General features: G+C 38.9%; 1 protein-coding gene across 2 annotated transcripts in view; it reads left to right on the top strand.

Annotated features, from left to right (window-relative positions):
* LOC126920909 (alkaline phosphatase-like) overlaps positions 1-21,864 on the top strand; it is a 248,005-nt gene that overhangs the window by 26,425 nt on the left and 199,716 nt on the right. Inside the window, exon 2 of one of the 2 annotated variants that reach the window (XM_050731895.1) lies at positions 10,301-10,551. In XM_050731895.1, coding sequence (XP_050587852.1) covers positions 10,301-10,551 — 251 coding nt within the window. Of the gene's footprint in view, positions 1-10,300; positions 10,552-21,864 lie in introns of those variants that run through there. The other variant, XM_050731896.1, reaches the window with a different exon arrangement.

The following is a 21,864-nucleotide window of genomic DNA, read 5'->3' as shown; positions in this document are numbered from 1 at the left end:
TCACTGAACGCTGTTACACGTATCTACGTTTCTAGTGCGAATATTACGGCACCCTCTGAGTCTACATACATCTAACTTTCTAGAGTAGACGCGACGCGCTTCGATATTAAGTTATAACACGGAAACACGTGCAGTTTCCATTTCTTGAGATCGATATCCTGTAATTATACCTGTGATTGTATGAGTCCAGCAAGTTGTTTAATGGATAATAGCGCTACAAATGATCCACTTTTCTTCTATAGAGTGGTTCATCTAACTCGTACGCCACGAGTAGTTTATAGATTATGTTGTTCACGTGCCTCCAAATTTTATTTGCTTTTTAGAAGAATGATCACAATTGATTATGTTTCCTCGCATATAAACTCTTCGCATGAGCATGTAACTGCTAAGCTACGTAATATTATAGAGACTTAGAATTCATATGTAGAGAAACGATATAAATATGGTATTTGTTCGTAAATGAGAAAAAAAGTGTGTGCAGTCCCAGAAAAATGAAATGATAGTTATGTAAAACTAGGAGACAAGGAATTATTATCGACTAACAATCGAATGTAACGTGAAATACTCGTAAAAACATAGATGTCAAGACAGATAGATAAAAAACGTTTGCGGCGGATCGCTAAATCTTGAATAAAGCAATTTAATTAAATCACTCCTGCCCATGCGCCTACGATTTTCACAACATCCATATTAATACCGCAGATCGACTTTGTCGAGGTGACGGGAGCTCGACGGATGCTGCACCATATTTTATCCTGGATAAATTGACACGTGACACTCTGTTAAATTGAACGTACGCCAACTGAGATACACCGAATTTCGGCAATCTGTGTTGCAGTAGCCGTATCATGACGATTCGTATCGACAGCTAGAGGAAAGCTCGCGTACCGTTTAAGTGGAAAATGGGAATACCGAAGCAGAGAGATGCGTAGTTTTCGTTTGCAAGCATAAGTCTCCATTGTAAATCCACTTCTCCAATTATCGAACGGAGACGACGTACAGTGCCGCATTTCGAGCAAGGATTTGGCACAAAAATTAAATTCGCGGGTCATATTCGTAGGCGATTACGAGTGGATTTCATTGAAAAAATTAAGAACAGCCGTGCAGCAACTTGTAACAGGGAACAATGTGATGCCTTGCCGACACAGAACAATCAAAATTACAGGATGGTTTCAACCGTTTTTTTTTTTTTTTTTTACTAATCCTCTATCGATTTTTGAGGAAATTATTCTTTGCATTTATATTATTTAGAGACTGATAATATCATCGAATAAGATGAAAGCCGAACAATGATGATTATTTCGTGTATTGCGTGTGTGCCGTGCGTTGTGCCTCGCTCGATTTTAAGGAAATTCACGCGTTCTCGCGTTGATATTTATTCTGCGTTTTACGCGAATTAGAATCCGTGCTTGATCGTAATTTCTCAAAAGGAGAACTACGGAATTTTACACTTATCGTACAAGATAAAATATCGAGATAGATAGAAGCAAGAGTTAAAAGTAATGGTAACTAGGGTTTTAACGTTAACTCGTGACAATAAGGCTACTCGATGCGAACTATTACTGAATTTTTGGTGTATCTCGTTAACCAAGGAAGTATATCCACTGAAATTGATAGGTACGCTTACTGGCGTTCTGTTATGTGCAATACAATATAGCAAGTACAGTTTGAAAATTGCATTAATTTCAATATATATTTACAGCTTCGTGTTCGCGTTTTTAACGCGAATTAACGAATTAAAAATGTTGAGAATTGTGGATTTCAATCGCCGAAATAAAAGTAAAGGAACACTGAGGTTACACTTAGAAATCATATTAAAATAGTTTTAGATTTATTTAATAAACGATTTCCAGGATCCTCGTCGATATACATTTGCACGCGTCTTAGCATTCTCTTTGTCTCGCCATCTTCCATATCACACTGCCAATGGAACAGTTACATTCATCTGTTTTTCGAGACGCAGCGCACACACATATTTCCATACACTCATATTCACATATGTTTGTCACTACTATACGGCTAATCTAGTCTAGCACACAAAATTATACATATCTCAATAAAGAATAGTAAAGAAAGAAGATAAAGAACAACGAAACGCGAATAGAAGATCCTGATTAATCGGATGTAAATTGGAAATTTTAAAACCTACTCACATTCTCGAGACTATTCCAGCGGGTAATATCGAAGACGACGAATCGGAGATCGACATTTTTCATTTTCTTTGTGGGACGTTGGAATGTATATTTGTTACATTTTTCGAGGCGCATATTCTTTTACGTTTCGTTCTCGAGAGCAGGTAATTTGATGATTCGGTGCAAGCTCTTCGACTAATATTTGCTCCTTTTTATCGGCCCGCTACGTATCCTTGCCGAAATATTGAAAGTCAGAACGGGTGAGATGCGGGTTAGCGATATCCGTGCAAGGTTTATTCGTAGATGTATTCTTACATTCGTATGCCGAATGGCGCATAAGTCTCGCGGTTGAAATTCCCCGTGGGATGCCTTCGGGATATTTTACCGATTCCCTAAATATCTTGCGAGAATATATTTCGCGCCGAGTCGAAAGTAGGTGCGTTTAAGAGTTACGGCACGTTGTTGTTACGGCACCAAGAAATTCCAATCTGAAGATCTAGGAATCTCCACCCGTCTCGGAATTCGAATTTCAAATTTTACGATTTCGCAATCCTTGTACGGTTATCGCATCGAATCGGCGCATATTTAGCTTTCGTCTAAGAAGATCGGATTTTGTTGAAGTCTCTACTAGAAAGTCGAATTCATTCTTAACCAGCTCTTTGAATTTCCACATAAATTCCTTTCGATCGTCACTTCGTTTCTCATTTCGGTAAATTATTTTCGCGGTATGCCGTGATCCTCGATGATCATGGCTCTAACAACTCTGTTGAGAAAAAGATAAAACCAGGAAACTGAGGCAAACTGTTGGTACTGGAGGATTAAATTTACCGATTGGGTTCTTCCTCGAGTCGAGAGTGGTTGCTCTGGCTAGGCGAAATACGAGCTAAAAAGGAACTGGGAACATAATTGAGCATGGACCGACGCGGCGGAAAGTTAATTTGGAAAAGTAACCGCGCGCGGTATAATAAAGTTGACGGTGCAATAAAACTGTTGCGTGCAACCAATCTCGGTTTTGTTCTATGTAGTTCCCAACGATAACGCGACGACAGTAAATAAACGGCGGCGGAATCCGTAATCGTTTCGGAGCCGTCGAATTCAGATACTATCACGGTCTATAAATTCTTTTTTTCCTGTTGTCTCGACCAATAGGATTCATGCCAGACAAAACTTTGCACGACAGGAAATAGGAACGAGCCAGAATATCGGTTTCGGCAATCATTACTATCATCGATCGTTGGATATTTTACGTGCTCGGGGAAATGTAGTTGCATGCAACTCTTTCGATGCCATCAATGGCAGGATGCGCACGAGGAGAAAGAATTAGATTCACCTAAGGACTTACGGTACTATCCGAGGGTATTATTTCCTATCGATTTCAAATGGTCTGATTACGCAACTATTCGCATACTGCATGATATAGCCTATTTAGCTGATACCGCAAAGTTTTCCAGAAATCTCCTAGGAACGAAACAGGTTCGTGTCAGAGCAAACTTAGAAGCAAGTTGGCGCAACTTGATCCCGTTGGCGAATATTCATTAGGACCGTATTAATTATGGCCGGCAAAGTGTTTAACTAATTAGCCTGTGTTCACGACTGTGAAGCTCAAAAGGCGGGATTGTTCAGGGCCTTCGCTCATACCAATTACCTAACGGGAGACAGAATTCTTGATAAGACCATTAGCACGAGAAAGGTTTCTTGTAACGCGAGTCACGGAGGCTTGGTTCAAATTGGAGCCTTTGAAATAGCGCGGTGCCAATGTAGAAAATACGATGCTCCAATTTGAAGTATTAATTTAACCTAGTGAAATTCCAATTTGCACGTAACTTGAGATTAGATATCGTATCAAAAATTGACGGAGAAATACACGAATGCATACCAACGTATGTTATGTGGGCATCGACCTAGTTCCATGTAACATTTTATTTATAATACTTTACTCTCCCTATTAACTCGCTGTAATAGCGAACCAAATGCCTGCCATAAAAATCAGCCACCTGCTTCGAAAATTCAAAAAATACTAAGGACGATAATAACGAAAGAAGCACGTAAATGCAGATTAATAATCCCAATCGATCGCCTTTTTTTTACTAACTTCCGGATGAAACTGTTGGGCTCATCCCGTTAAACAGATTTCGCTTGAAGCAATAGTAACAAGAGGCAGTAAGCTCGGATTGATCGCGTAATTAAAATGGCAGGTAACCCGGTATCAGTTCGTAAAAGGCGGTGAAAGAAGGCTGGCCGTGATAACGATATTCGCATCCGGTTCCGTTTCTCTCAAAGAAAGTAGGTTGCACCTGCGGGTAAGCATCGACAAGAATACAGTGGCTACTATCTCCACCATAAACTACGGCTGCTTGTCGCAAGCTGCTTGCGCTGTAACAACGTGTGGCTATAATAAGCCAAGATGTAAGTCATGCCAGCCAGCCAAGGATCTCGGCAATCAACCACAAAGTGGATTTCTTCGGCGTTAATCTTCCAAGGAAATTTCCGGGCCGCGATGATCGTGCCGAGATCCACGGAGCCGGAAATTGTTGTTTGGTCGCGAGTTTTTCCACGAAGCTCCTCAAAGAACGAAGATAACATCGTTGCGCCAAGTTTTTCCCGCGCTTTCAACGCATTATCGCCCGAGCTCATTTCTTTCTTTTTTTCTTTTTTTTGGTCGTGCCGATGTGCTTTCACAAGTGCAATCACATTAAGGTCGCAAAAAACGATATACCTTGGCCGGGTATTGGATTAAGTATCGTTGGTTGTTCCTTTTGTCACGTACTTTCGACGTGACCACTTGAGAAATATATGTACGTAGATGTGTGAGAAAGGTACAAGAACGATGGTAGGAGTAAAACTGTATAGGAGCTGGAGTCGTCGAAGGGGATAGCGGGAAACGTACGAGACGTAGCAGTTGAAAGTGTCGAAGTTAAAATACTACGAATTTGTAGCTTTTGAACGTTTGAGAGGTACGCGATGAAGTTAGAGGATGTCTGGCCACGCGATTAAGAAATTTTTATAGAGGAAGGAACTCTCTCGATGTAATTTTAAGTTTAAACGAAACGTCGAACGTTCGATTTTCGAGCTGGCCGAAGCTTTCAATCTACTCTGGGTTCGACGTTACGAATCAAATTACGAAGCAAGTTTTAGAGGTTATATAAATTTGAATTGTTTCATAAGCTACGTTCGATGCTTGTTAAGAGGTAAAAGAGAGGAACAAGCTTAATCTTTGATAAGTTGCTTTTAGCAGGCAATCTTTTCAAAAATTCATTTCTTTCTTCGTCTCTGTCGTTATCGTCTATTTTACCTTCGTATTAGGCCTTTATTTCAAAGAAACGTATTAACCCAGGGGATCATTCTATTAAAACCATTTATCTACTCTCTTAGAAGTTCTCTTGGGATAAGTATTGTACTTTTCCAAAGTTATCTCAAGTTCCCAGCGGAGTCTTTCGACGATCTCTTTTCATCTTTCTCTCATTTTTCAATAGCTCTTATCAGTATTAAGTCATGTTACTAATATCCCAAGGTTTCCGCCATTATACTTATACAGTTACCACTTGTATCTTCTTCGCAAGTGAAATACTCTCTCTACACGAATATCCATATTTTAGTACTTTTTATCATATCGTGCCTTTTACCATGAATCTTTAACGATATTCAACGTCTGGTCGATTCGTTCTGTTAATTTCACTCCCATAATTTTTTACAACTTACGCTCTTGTTACAATCTTTTTCTTTTACTAACTAATTCTTAAGCATGCGATACTTTATAATTCAAGATATGTTAATCGTAACACGTGTAGAAAACGTAAAATTAGGTCCCCGCAAACTTTCTATCGATTTCCATAACTCCTGCTTGAAACAACTTTCAAGGTGGTATCGAACGAGTATTGAAACGTATAGAATGATGTAATGTCTATTACATTGGATGCAACCTGTGTCTGACCACAGACGGACCTATATCACGCGAACCATCTGTCCTCTGCTTTCGCATGTCTTCGATCTTTCTTTCAGCGATAAATCACGTGTTCCTAGATCTTACCATACGATTTTTCTTCCAGACGCGTTATCTCGAAACTTCCATCTATGAAAGTTTACAAACTCACAACTGCATTCGTCTTTTCGTTTCTATGGGTTTGTTATCGTTTCATAGACGATTAACGATTCCTGTTTTCTGCGGCTTAAACAATTTCATGTTATCAAAACCATGCTTTGTCGTAATTAGAAACATGAAAGCTTCGAAATTGCATGAAACGATCTACGTTATAACATTCGAGTGTTGCGTATCATCCGGGAAACTACAGCTGCAGATCACTAACCTGACCGCGCACGCGAAGTCTTGGTAATTAAATTTCGATTATACCGATGTAGCTGCAAACTAGCAAAAGCACGTGCGCCTATACCTATGTGACAGTGCCAGTTTCGTCGATCACTGACAGGTGTATTTATTTATGAATATCTAGTCTATGTCTAGGTACGATTCGTGCATCCTGAATAGATTCAAACAAACCGTACTGGTATGAATCTGCGCGCTCGCAAATATTTATCAGGAACTCGTAGGAAAATAAATTTCGGTCCGACTCGTGCGTTTCATTGATTCCTGACTATCATAAATCTCTGCCTCTGCTCTGAAAGCATCAAACCTCCACGATGCTTGGGTTTAACGTTCGAGAAGAATAGCTGGAAGTGCGAATCGACAGCTAAAATATTTGACACGAATTGCGTTGAGGTCTCCGCTTTCATCGAATCGATCTCGCCAACGTTTGATATTTCACCGATAGAGTTTGAAATTTTTTCCTCGCCAACACGTGAATATGCCACTGTATCTGTGTAATTCACGAACGTTCAATCAATTTGAACTGTTGCGTAGACTACAATGCCGATTACAAATTCAACGAGCTATCGAGTATTGTTTGACAACGATACACGAGAAAATTAATTGCAATGATTAAAGGTATTTCGAGTGGAGAACATGGATGAGATTCGTTGGCAATTATATTGCAATAAAAGGATAGGTAACCGCGCGTAATCGTAAAAAAGAGCTCGAAAGCGACGATTAGAATCAGTGGCTAAGCGTTAATATTTAAAATTGCAATGATATTTACGAAACATAAATTTGGTTACCTCGTTTTTCGGCGGATTAATCGAAACGAGTTGACATAGTACACCGGTAAAACCGCTTTTGCCGTTTCAACTGTACGCGGATCCGCAGATTTACAAAATTCATATCTCCAACGATGCCCGAGATTCTATTTGCGCCTCGTGTCCTAAAATAGAAATTAAACTTCGTTGCCTGAAATTTCATTCGTTTTAATACGACGTTATATTAAATTTAAATTAATCATCCCCGCACGAATGTGTTTATCAAAAATTTTCACTTCAACTGATATATATTTGACAATGTTATGATCTATACAGATAGTACAAGTACCTTTAGATCTTGCGTCATTGTGATTTTGTACGAAATATTTTGCAGTCCTTTTGGTTGGAAGAAAAATTGCATGGTTTTACCCCCACTCTTTTTTTTACATTTCTTATCCAATATAATAAATGCACATATACATACCACTGGACTGGTCAAATAATATTTTCGTTCCTCATTCATTGTCGTATTTGCCTTGCGATATTACTGTAAAGTTTTTCAAAAAAGAAAAATGAGTTATATAATAAAGGGCCAATAGAGATTGTTGCATTAAATCATTAGATTGCCAAAAGTTTCTTTCGTTTTAATAATTAATAATAAATGCACATCTTTCGTTTTATATTATTTTCAATAGAACAAAATGGATCGTACATAATTCGATAAAATAATATAAAACAAAAAATGTTGTGCATCTATTATTTCCTTATAAAGCGGAGGAAACCTTTGGAATAATCTAATAATTACACACGTGATAAGTAAAATTTCAATATAAAACGGTGCTTCGAAACGAAATCATTTACGCTAATCATTAAAACAGCGTTAACATAGGTAACGTTGAGACGGATTTCCATGAAATTAATTCTTTCTTTAACACAGCTTCATAGTAGATACCTGTCTCCAAAGGGAGATACGGATTTAACTTCGTCACTACGACCTGTATCGGATCCTGCTTTTATGGAAATACGGGTTCGGCCAATATCGCGACACGATATGGCAGTTTACTAGCTACGGCACAGCTTAAACTTACCCATTAGCGGCTACTAGTCGGCGATGTGTTTCTAGGCAAACCGTAACGGCAGGATCTTCGACTAGTGCAGTTTGTAGGAAACAGTCGTTCATCGTAACGCGCTTCCGGCAATGCAACCACCAGACACCGAATGAAATCGTCGTGGATACAAATTTACCAAACTTGCTCTGTCAACCAAACTTCGTATTGCCAGTTCGAACTTCTCTAAACACGACGTTTTAACGATTTCGTCAGGAGCATTTCATTTGACGGTATTTGTAACGTTTAAATATCTGTTCCAAATATTTCGTAGTAGGTATATAGCGATTTTAAATAAAAAATAATATTAGCATGTAAAAAATAATTCACAGACTCACCCGAAAATAATCGACCTTCTTGAGACTAGAAAAAGTCAGTGGCGACGTCAATTATGGCGAATTAAAATGTTGCACCACCCATCCTGTTCGCCAGATTTAACATAATGCAATTACTCTTTGTCTCCGCAAATGCTTCAAGTAACGACGAAGACGGATGTTACAACGATATTCAAGATATCCAGGCATTCTCAAAAGAATTCCACAAGAAGACTCGTAACAATTATTAGACGCATTAATTAATAAGAGCAATGTGTTTTCAATAAAATAGAACATTTTCCTCCGAACAATTCCTCTGATTTCTTATTGTCAAAAAGTTCGGTTATTTTTGGCACAGTCTGTGTATTATTTGAGGTATACTTAGAAAGCGCCACACATTTGGAACGCATGAAAGCCTTTTAGCTGGATCTAGAAATGGCATTTCAAGTAAACAGCAATCTTTGTTGGTCCTCTAGATGTGGTAGATTAGATGGAAATTCAAGATGTCCGTTTTATAATCCTCATAAATATTTATAGATCTTAGTAATAAATGAAAGAAATTTATTTTCAATTAAAAAGGGATAGGACAGAGAGAGAAAGAGAGAGAGGAGGAAGACACAGTTTTACAAATTCAACGAGTTTTCTCATTTGCTTCTCAAGAATAGTTATTTTCTAATTAGTGTAGATATTTTTACTCTTTCGAACTCAAAGTAAAATAACTAAAAGTCGAAATAAATTATTCGTATCGAAATTTGTGGCTCGCACGAGGTCGTTTGCGTGGTCTCGGTACACTTCTCGTTTTCGCTGTGCGACGATCTTTTTTGCGAGAGTAACTGCAGTAAATGACTTCCCAGGAAACAGTTGGACTCGTCCCGTTTTACCAACAGATTCAATTAAGATATCCGGTCCCTTCGGCAACATTCGAACAGCAACCGTCGTTGTCCCAGGGAAACGCGGTCTCAATCTGCAACATGACAATTTCAACGAAACCGAGCTTCCTTCCGGCAAGGAACGAGATACTTAGAGATTAGCATCATCGTGACTGGTGGTATGCCTCTGGAGTGTTGGCAAATCCACCTCGGAATATAATAATTACCGAGCCACATTTCAGTTTGCGTTATCGAGTAGCTTTGTTAAATACGTAGTTGCAAGAGGAAAACGTACGTAGTTAGAATCGTGTATGGGAAATGTGCTTCAAATATTTGCGAGAGAATATGAATTTTCGTATTAACGAGTCTCAAAATAGCCCTGGTGTACTCTGATATTTCAATTTGAAGAAAATCGGTGAAACTATGTTAGTCTCGTCGCTGGTGTGTTTTACGAAGATGAAACCGTACGTCGTTTCACGTTCATTGAGCGATTATCGTTGTCGAATAGTTGCTCAGGTTTATTGGCCATCGGTAAAAAGGAAAGGGCGTATGGCTGAGCGCAACAATTCACTTCGAAACCTTTCACGTAACGTTATATCCCGTTACAAAAGAGTTCTCCTACACTGCCGGCCGTTCAAACATCTCCCTGTACACGCGACAACAAAGAACGATAACCGAACAATACTTACGGCAAATGCCGACAATAATGGTCGATTTTCTCGGGAACGCTTCGAGACTATAGATTCAATTAAGATAGGTGTCAGGCTGGCTCCCGTAGCGGTTACTCAAGCGAGAAAAATTTCTCTTCGCAGAGAGGGAGATCTGGTATGAGGCAGCGACACGCGCGATCGAAGCCCGTATTCGCGCGTCGGCGGCAAGTTCGAGCGTCAGCGGGACGACGCCACCGGGTGGTGTGGCGCGGGGCGTCGTTCTCTTCGTCGGCGACGGGATGGGGATGAGCACTCTTACGGCTGCGAGGATCCTCTCGGGTCAACGTCATGGAAACACGGGCGAGGAAGCGCAACTCGCATGGGACAGCTTTCCAGCCGTCGCTCTGGCAAGGGTGAGTTCTCTTTTTCTATCTTTTTATACCTCTCTTTCTTTCATTGCGTCTTCCGTTCATCGCTGTAGTCGTTTTACCTTCCGTGTTTCCCTTCTTCCGTTCCCTACTTGAGGAACCTACCTCTTTTCGTCTATTTCCCCTATGCCTCGCTTGCTCTCAATCCCCAACGAAGAATGCAGAACGCCGAGAAAATGTTTCTCTCTGGAGAGTTCCTAGTTCCATCACCGAGGCAAGAGTTCGAGAGAACGTCCCTGATTCCAGATTTGCTTATTATGTAACCCACTGACTCGATTTCCCGGCATTCTGTATCATTCTGCAATTCGTTTAGCAATTCGTTCAGCTTCTCGCTATCACAGAGAAATGAATCACCAGCCCGCCAATGTTGTTCTTAGCGGAGAAGGATATTTCGTGGTGCACGTGTTACCTTGCTACCTATATTACCACGCAGTTGATGTATTTTATTTTTGTTGAAATTTTCAATCTTCCGACGATACGTTTCTTGCGAAAAATCTTTCTGCGTTTAACATCTTTTAATTCTCGGTAGGGAAATTGTTCAATACGTAAATAATCGTATTTGTTGCTAAGCATATTTCGAAGACAACGTTCAACATTATCGATACATTGAATCATCAACGTACGAGATTTATTTGTCTCGACAGCAGTTTATCCAACAAGAGTTAACCTTTTGAAGCTGCAAATGCACCTATAATACGCATTGCAGCATTTCCCATCATCGTATTATTAACGGCGTGTATTATTCTATGATAAATTACCGTCCTTTGTTTTCACGAGAGAAGAATTTATATGCCCCTGTAACATGTAATTCGGAGAATATTTTTTTCCTATATAATTTTTTACCTATCTTCGCACCAGTTATCTTCTAATTAAATGAAATGGAATCTTCGAATCGAAATTTATTCAATGCCCGTTGAAATATTTTACGGGAAATGTAATTGAAATATAGCATCGATTTCTATCAAAGCGCGGTAAAACATGCAGGCAAACTTCCATTCAGCGCGGCATTTATCAAAGGGATGAGTAAACGTATTGCAGTAGTATATTTCAGATTCGTTTCACTTTCTCCGTTATTCATTTGCTTTTATTAACTTTCCTTCCGTATAGTAACCTTGATAACAGTAGCATTGAAAACGGGATTTTTCACAGTCGTGTTTTCCAAAAGATTCAGAACTTCCACAAGTTATCCTTGAGAATTACGAAGCTTCGCTCTTCCATTCTTTACCCGGCACGGCCTTGTCTTTTTCACAACGGACGCGAATCATCAAGTAGCATCAAGAACTCGTTAAATCGTGAGGGGTTCGTGAAATTTTAAGGAAAAGAACGCGTGAGCCAGTCTCATTTAATTCGCTCGTTCCATAATGCTACACGTAACGAAGTACTAAATATCAACTTAATCGTTTAATCTCAGCTCTTCTCTTTCGCTGTGTTTTTCACGAGGGGCCACTTTCGCCCTTCCGTTTTTTATTTTCCCTCTTTCTCTTATTCATCGTATATTCACTCGTTGCACGAAATAAGTGTCAAAGACGCAAATTTCTGAGGGAAATTTCTCTAACAGCGTTCCTTGTGGAATCTCGAGAGGCTTCAACGGTGCATTCAAGCGTGTCTTATTGCCGCTTCGATGTAAACAGGCATCTTGTAGTCGAGGAGATCAGAGGGAAGTACCAATATCCACATCTGCCGACGCCGCTGGCTTATCAACGTTATTTCATGTAGTTTCCTTCTTTTTCCGATTGTACTCTCATTCCGTCGAGTTCACCTGCTCGACGCCTTTCATCGAATCGCCGTGCACCGTCCTTCGCCTCATAGACCGGCAACAATATTACGACCAGAATCTGTTCGTCCGTTTAGAAACAGAAAGCATCCTGTTAGTGCATCGCGTTACTTCGAATATTTCCAGATCTAGAAATTCTATAGGTTGCATTTGTATTAGCTTGCTGCGTGTCGCGACCATTTATTACGAATTTGAACGCCAGTGCAAAGGGCGACCGGTCGAAGTATAGTTCGACTGGAACTAATTACAAGGAATACGAACAAGAGGAACTATTTGAATATTCGAGTAGAATCAGAGGATAGCGGTACGACTGTTTGAGAACGAGATCGGCCAAGAGTTGGTCAATTTAGAATCGTCCGGATTGCATGGACAAGTAACAAATTGCAGGTGTACAGGTGATCTCGACTTGTTTCACTTCATAATTACTCGGATGCAATTTCAAACAACCGTCCCGGAAATGAGAAACGTAGAAGGCACGATGGCTGAAGAGGAGTGAGATAAATCGAGCCGGGATAATAATTAAGAAGGGCAGCTCGAAATCTGTTTGTCCATGACGCTATGAAATTATCGAACCTTTATGAACGTTCCCTTTAATTACGTTTATCACTATTGCGTTCTAAAATGCAGCGTCTACGACGACAGTAATTAGCTGGCAAACTTCGCAGCTTCCTTTCTGGCTCGCCAGAGGCGATTCTTGCGTTATTGCGTATTACGTAAGCGTGATTAGGAGTTGCATTTCATCTCGAACATTCTTCAAATTCGTGTTTATAAAATGTTCATAATTAAAATTCTTTCAGTGTCCCGGTACTAGCGTTACGTTGTGTAACGCAGACTCTTTTCTCGCGTCGCTCTTTATTTCCAAATTTATTTTCTTTTTATTCCCGTTATCTTTCTTATCTCTCGGTTGTTACTTTCCATTTACGAGCGGCGAAATTTAAATAGCGCCCCTTTAAGTAAAATAGTTTCTTCGTAGCGAGAAACAGCTACAAATTATATCTATCTTAGATCATATCCTAATACGTAGTTTTGTGTAGTTCTATTTATATCACGCGAAATTTCGTTTAAATATTTAGGATTTGAATTTTCATTCGTTTCGCGCGATCTGCTGATTGCAAATTCTTTTGTGAACCAGCATGCACGGACACAAATAATTCGTAGTAAAAGTCGAGCACGACGGGAGCATAATACACGTTCCGTCGCACTAAATTCTCTTGTTCGACATGTATTCGCACGTCGCTGCATTTATTTCGCCTCGCATAATCCAATTTGCATTCGGTTTTCCCTTTACGCGTACGTCTACTTTCCACTACGCGTTCCATCCAAAATGCGCGTTCTCGCTGGCGAGACCGAGTTGGCTCGATGAAACTTCCCAACAAACTCTATCGGGATTTCCAGCTTTCTCCCAACATCGGTTACAGACTTCCTTATTATCTGGGCGACGTAATCGAGCTTCCTACGCGTGGACAAACTCCGCAGTGAATCCGTGGTTCGCCTTGCCGGGGTAGACTAGCTTAGAAAATTTGCATAACGATACACCGTGGTCTAATTCGAATATTCCTAATATCCGGATTCCGGTTTAATTAGCAAAGCTAGTTAGTCGCATTTAGTATCTGTGTAGAACGTTCGTTAGGCCGTCAAAGAGATCGACGCTGTCAAAAATCTCTTATGTATATTTACGTTTATTTACGTACATATACCAGTATCGCTCGTAAGTATTTGCACTCGAATCTATACGAATTACTTGTCAATTTTCAATTGCAAAGTGTGTTTACTAGTTTCTCATGGAATTAGTAAGTTATAAATTTACGTCATCTATTAAAAGATTTGCCACACCGGTATTCTACGTAAACTATATAAATACGAGATTTAGACGTTTTCATAATTGACTTAGTAATTTAGAAATAGAATCTGTATGCGTATTTATCTAGTTCGAGCAAAGAGTAAGAAGTAAGTCGCGGTGTGTGTAAAGGCAAAGTTACATATATATATCTATATATACATCTTCGTATGTATATACATTTAGACATAATATGTGATCATTCCTTTTGTCCCCTTCTTATCCTCTTGTGTTTTACGACTGGAATCCTTCTTTTACTGATACTTTTTCCTAGTCCTTGGGGCCCTCAACCATTCTCTCTAGATCAGCAGTTCTCAGGCTTTTACCTCGGTAAAGTCTTTCGTACGATGTGGACGACATTGGACGGTGAATCGATCAACCTACCGATCAAAGTATCCTTTTTCTTTCTGTTTTTGCGAAAATCCCTCAGGATGTTTTTACGAGCGTCCACTCCGAGTCCTTTGCACGTGACACACGCGAGATTGTCGCGGGTTCCCTCCCCGTTTTAAATTAACAGCTGATTTCTGAGCATCGTTCGTCGAGAGCCATTCAACGGCTGAAATCGAGTCGAGATCCATTGTTTTCAATTGTATGGCCAATAGAATGCTCACCTTATAAACGCTTGACGAGAAGCTAGATTTTTCTACTTCGATACGAACAAAAGAAAAAACAGTTCCGCATTTTAAGAAGCTGAGAGATATTATCGACGAGTAAATCTTCTTTGGGAAAGGGGGGTAGAGAAGGCGCAGCAAATATATTGCATTTTATTAATTTCAGATTGGTTTTCATCGTATTCTGTTGAATCTCGAAGCCCATGTCTTGCGAATCTTTATGTACAGATATTGATATTTTTCATATACTTACAAGAAGCACGGAAAATCGTGCCGATCAATCCCATCAAGTTTGAAGTTTGCTTGTTTTTGAGAAATCAAAAGTTATTTTAAAAATTATGAGACACGTGGTATTTCCTGATATTGGCTTCCCGATGTACGGGATGTCGCTCGGTCTTTCAGGAAATCCTCTTCTATTTCCTCGACGATGTACATCGAACTTAGTTAAACTTTCAATGGCAGTCCTGCTCGTTTTCGGAAACCGCTACTGCCGCAGTTGAAGAGTTGTTTATTATCCTGTTGATGTAACCAAGTTCCGTATGTTTCAGAAGGAAACGCTACTCAATCGATCTCGAGCCTTTCACGCAACAGTTTCCAACAACCGACTAAACTACATTTCCCTATGTTTTGGCAAATTTACTAATATCACCACCGTCGAACGTTCCTCCAACACTCATAACGCGATTTCCCTTCATCGAATAATTGAAGAGTTTCATCAACATGGAAATGCGTAGTACGTTTATGCCTAATCTATTTCGTTAAGTGTCGTTCGCGAGGGAACGTAGAAAGTTAAAGAAACTTTTTGTATTATGAAAATCTTAAAAAATCGACTGAGAAAACTAAAGAAGTACGTGCGTTTTTCTTTTGTTTAAGAAAAGGATTTATCGGAATAACACCCCTGTAAGGTCTCCTGCGACTCCCTTTTGCATCTTTTCTCTCCTTTTCTGTCCTTTCTTTTTCTTCTTATTTCGTTTTGTAATTTTACATTGCCTTTTCCTCTTCAAAGCTCTGGATTTTGTTGCCCCTTGTCCTTTTAGTACGTAAATAAACAGAATCGGAAAAAGTTCTCGTGCAATCCTTCAGGACTCGAAGACTTCAATATTGCCCATAGAGTTGCTTATTATTCTTCGTGAATAATCCGAACTTTTTTGATTCAGGTAGTGTGCTTTTAAAGGCGAATTTTTTATATCCATAGCTAGCAACAAAACATCTTTAACTGTATTTTTAATGTATTCGTATGAAAATGTTCTTTTAATACGACAATTTGGTTTCGATGTTACGCGTTAAATATTTTCTCGATATAGAAAGCGAAAGTAACAGAAAGAGGTAGAATCCGAGACAGTTTTACAGTGTTCCAAGTTTTCTGCTTATTAGTAGATGTAACCTATCTTTCCATTTCTAGAAAGAGCTATTTTTTTTCTTTCGTACCTACTCTTCCTCTGTCCCATCTTCCTCTGTCTGTAGTAACATCCATTTGTCCTGCTTAAACTTTCCGGCTAGATCCTTCGGGATTTCAAGCACTTTCCAACGCCGGCCGAAAGTCGGTCTTATTATCGTATGAATGTAAGTCTTTCTCGCAATAGGAAAGGTGAATCGAATTCGATAATGTGGAAGCAGTTTCTAGAAAATCCTCTTTTCGTATGATTTACGTATCCGTTCTCTATAAAAGCTACAAACTAAAACTATATTCCAGTTTTAGAATATAGAATATAGAATTGCATTGTCCATTTCAAAATTATTTGTGTAAGAAACGCTTTCACTTTTGATTTATCTAATTCTATTTTGGGGGATCGTTCAAGTAGAAATTGAAACTAAAAGAGAATGATCGAGACGTGAAAAAGTACTCAAGAAGCTACCATACTCTCTACTCGAAGGTAAAGTAAAAGGGATGGTGATAAGAGAATTAGCTCAACTATTTTATGGGGAAATGCATGAGGCATTAAAGGTTTTTCTCAAACATGTTCCCGAGCACAAGCGTACACCAACAACGAAGAAAGGATAATAACGTACGAATATAATTTGTTAATTACTCGACGAATGTACTTTATTCCTAATCAAGGAATATTTTGTATCGCGTATGTCTCTTTCCCGAAATACCAATTGAATCATGCAATCGACGTTCATACAAACTGAGATTGGATTTACCGTTTAGTCGATTCTATGTCGTTTACAGTGTATTTTATTTGAATTATCACCTCAAATTTGACAATAACTGATGCACGGGGGAACAATGTTATCTCTATCATAATCTATGTTTATACCGTTTATTTAGTAGCGTAACGCGATATAATAACGTAATTTAATCCAGAACTTTCATTCGAAATTCCATCTTAAAAATTTATGCCAACAGACCCTAACGATAAAATGTTTTGTAAGGCTCTTTTTCACTTTCTAATAAAAAAATTGATTCTTTACTCGAAATTTACCAAGGGTATTTAATTTCAAGCTCTTTGGATAGAATTTCAGTAAGAACTTGTGATACGTAATCACGTCGGACATATTTCACAAAAAAGGGAGGATTTCATGAGAAATCCTTCTTATCAGAGACGTGACCGCTTAATTTGTGCCTGTCATGGCTAATCCTAAATGTGCGGAAAGTCTGTGGCAGTCCGTATTACACGAGATCGCATGATTTTCGTTGAAAGCGACAGCACGTCACATTACGTTTTTCCTGCGCGTCACTTTGTCTTGAAACAGAATACTTTTCATTCTGTTCTGAACACGCAAGGATGATTCAGTGCTTTTCCCAGTAATTAAGCATCCTCGTTAAGTGACGAATTATATCTTCGATGATGAAGTATGCCTCGTATTTATAATCCTATTCGTAATTATTCGAACGATTTTAGAACGCCGCGGTTGCTTGTACCGTTTAAATTTCGTACAGGATTGCAACCAACGATACGTAAAAGAGTGTGGACTGCTTTAACAAAGAATCGTCCCTGCCTATTTAGGTGTCATAATAAAAGAAAAAGTGCAGTACAAACTCTGTAAATCGGATAATTACGAGCGGCATTATTATACTCGATAAATTTCGCTTTGTAATCGAATCCATTCATCGCTTGTCTTGAAAAACGGATCGCGAAATTTGCTTTCTCGCTCTATTGGTCTTGTTTTCACCTTTACACCTCGGAGCTTACATTTCGCACGGTTTACGTTTGAAAACTACGGTCTCGATGCACTCGTGTTTCAAAGTTTGCTCGATCTTTACGCTGGAAAATTCGGCCCATCGAAGTTCGCCCATCAATATTCATGCAGCGAGGTTCGCAATCCATAACGTTAGCTGGAAACGTCCGTACCGACCGTTTCGCATCCCTTGGAGTGCCTGTTCCAAAACCGTTCAAAAGCGTTAGCCGGTTAAAACTCGTTGTGCAGAGCATTGTGTACAGGCTCGAATAAAATCCGCTGTTTTACACGAGAAAATCCTAGGGCTTGCATTAATGTCTCGCGTTATTTTGTATTAAATCCAGCATTAGCGCGGTAACGACGATCGACCGTTTGCATACGGTTTATCGCACGCGCGTTCCGACGTCCGATTATTCCCATTATCGCCGAAAAAAAGTGTTTCTCCCAGTTAATTACCCTGTGTAGTGATGTACGTGCGATCAATTCCACGTTTCATCGGTTACGTGCATCACTGGAATAACGATTTATCGAGGGAACGCACGCTGCGTGACGTTTATCAGGATAATAATTAATCGAACGTTGCTGGAGCAAATGAATAATGAGTGGTCGGAATTAAAATTACATCAACTGACCAAGATCGCTTCTTTCAGCCCTGTCCACGTGCTGCTTGTGCGCTGGTAATTATATTTGTTTTGTTGTTTCGTGTGGAGCTACGTGTTTGCGATACGCAAGATCTTTGCATGATTTATCATTCTTAATGATACCCGTGATAGGCGATTCGTTTTAGTATAGGGTCGAGAAGATTAAGGGTAGATCATTTTATCCGCGAAGGTAATTAATATAAAGTTTAGGCGAAACATTTATCTTGTCGAATTATAGGATTCAAAGTTAATTCAATGCGTATCTGAAGACGTTTTAAGGTTGATTAGAAGAAGCGTGGATTATATAGTTAACCCGGCTACTTCTATAGGTATTTTTAATTTTAATGTCTCGTATGATTAATAGAAGAGAATTGTTAAACTTTTGTCGGTGAATGAGATTCTGTAAGTCACATTTGAAAACGTAATTAATATTTATGGGATTTAAGAGAGATTTTCTTCGCACATTACGGTACGTATCAAGAGTGAAATTGATGACAGGTTAACAGAAATCGAATTAGCAACATATCTTATCTTGACCGAATTCCTCTCCTTGTTTACATATGTCCCGTTTAATTCAATTTCCTTGAAAGAACGACATGGTCTTTACGGGAGAATTACGTAAAAACTTAACCCCTTTACGCAAGAAGGAACTAAGATCGCTACATGTCATACGTGCTTTCCTGTGAATCTTCCTTGTTTTTCGCCCTAATTCGACGACAAGTAAAAACACCATAAATCAGTACAGTTGATATATTCGGCGTGAGAAACGTGCCGTGCATATTGCGGGGATTTTGTTTTTCTACTGTACGATGTACGCGTGGCACGTCGTGTGCATATTTCAATCGTACGGTCTCCACTTGTGCACAACAGAGTCACGATCTCTGGCCGGTCGCGTTTACGAAAAACAAAAACAGATCGGATTGTAACAAACGATTCACTTCCATTGTGAACGGCTTGAGCCTCGTCGACGAACGAAGAAAGGAGGAAAGAGAATTAATAAACCTCGGAATAGGTTACGTGCTGTGAACTGAACGATAGTTTCGCGACACGATTTCCCTAATAAGTTTACACAGTCGTCCTATCACGAGCCCCTGAAGAACGAGCTCGTGATATTGCGCACGATGCTTTTAATCTGAGAGTCGATTTAAATTAAACTACTCCTATGCATCAGCAGCCATAGAACCCATGATTTCTAAAACTACGTGAATCTCGTCTGCAACTAATTTCTCGTGCAACGACTAAAAGATTACAAAGCGAATAGCGAGCGACATTTATCACAAAATTGTTTAACTTTCAAATTATCGGGATAATTCTTTCAAACTAGTACTTTCTATACTGATAGGTAGACTATCGTGATTAATTCGGGCAACGATATATAAAATTGACAGGTATATCCGCGAAACGTGCATTTAATCATAATATGCTGTTAGTGAAAATTTCTAATTATTTTATAGAGGATAAATAGGAAAATTGATAACGCAGATGGAAAATAATTTTCAACGCCGTTAGTATATTAGAAGCTTGAAAATCTCGATTTGGTAAGGCCGGCGCAATAAATTACTCGCGTTTCGGTTGAGTCTAGCACGTGCTGGAAAAAATAAGAAAGAAACGTACGAACGTTGGAATTAATAAAACGTGGCAAATCGGTCACGCGCTGGTAGCATATGCCCGATTCATTGAATAAGGAGTTTTGTACTTCTGCAATGAATTAGGAGCAAGGAAAATAAATTTACGATAGCTGTCGTTTACAGTCTGTTACCCTCGTTTAATAATTTTATGATTAATGCAGCCACTAGAAAGCGGTACAAGTAATTTATATATGTAGAAACATCGTCGTCGTCTATATCGCACGTGTTACTATTCTTTACTTTTATTTGTTCACTAAAACCATTTTTCTTTCATTTATGAGTACATTTAATCTAGCTTGTATCAACAATCAAGTTGTACATTTCTAGGTTATGCAAATAGGTATTCAAAACTCCGTGACTGATGGTTAATTATAATTGCATTTACATCATACACTCCAAATTGTATTATTTAAGCTTCCTTTCCTATTCAGTTTCCCTATATTGGCCGGGTAATTCGAATTAATATCCTCGAAATTATGTATTATTTCGAGAATAATGGAAAAGGAGGCCGTGCCCGAATATGAACGCGGGATTTGAGCCATGCGCAATACATTATGGCAAAACATTTTGTGAATTATTGGCAAAGGAAGCCTCAGCGACGATATTCTTTAAAATGCTTCTATATCATTAGAGCAAATTAGCAAAATGAAGCGAGGTATTTCGTTGTGCTTTAGGGGTTCATTATCGTATCAAACCATTCGTATTCGTTTTAAAGATAAATTATACAGTTTCTTTCATTAAGTACATTTATTCGTTACACGAAAAGTTTGCATGGATTATTATATGATTGATACTTCATGTGGAAAGAAGAATTTAATTTATCGTTTAAAATAAATTGGTCGTTCATCAGTGCAATGAAAATCTTTGATTAATGCAATAAAATAATAACTGACAGAGCAACTTAGTTAATTAATAACTTAGTAAAGTTATATACAGTTATATTTACAAGGATATTGGTTCGTTCATACACAACATAGAAATATTTTATCGATCGCGCTTTGAATAATATTCCGTAGGCTATGTACATAATTTGTAGTAATTAAATTCATTGTATAGATAGTATTTTCTATCGGTATAGACAACGGATACATAATTATATCGACATAATTACCTTAAAAAGAGTAAATATTATTTGAAGAGATGCTTCATCCGAGGTTTTATAATATCTATTAAATATAAATTTAGGTCCGACTGTAACATTTCTTTTATAATTAAATGGGTTCGAAATAGCGAGAAGAAGTACATAATGATATTTATTATACGTTATAGAAACACGAAAACCTCCGTAGAATCTGAGGTGATAAGGTGTCAATTAATTTTCACAAACACCGGAGTATACCTAACTACGTAGTTTATTAGAATATACCCAATGCGTTCACTAGTCGTACAATATACTTGCTGTCTCGTTTCGCGGTCGCTAATAGATCGGCGCAAAGAAGTAACGGTTAATTGTTGCTGCTCGTGTCTCTCGGTAACTAAGAATGCGTCGCTACCCTGTCCGCTATATTTATATCGGTTGGAGTTGACGACAGGCGTTGGAATTTGAATTTCGAAGATGTTCTCAAAACGTCCCAACGGGCGCCGAGCTCGCGACCTTGTTTACAATTGTTGGCTTTTTGGGTAGCTGACTCACGGGCCTATGGTCACGGCAAAAACGACGGATTTGGCCTAATGATCGGAACCG

This window comes from Bombus affinis, chromosome 10 (assembly GCF_024516045.1).
Source record: "Bombus affinis isolate iyBomAffi1 chromosome 10, iyBomAffi1.2, whole genome shotgun sequence".
NCBI classification, from domain to species: domain Eukaryota; kingdom Metazoa; phylum Arthropoda; class Insecta; order Hymenoptera; family Apidae; genus Bombus; species Bombus affinis.
Note: the sequence above shows the minus strand (reverse complement) of the source record. Positions and strands in the feature narration are given on the sequence as shown.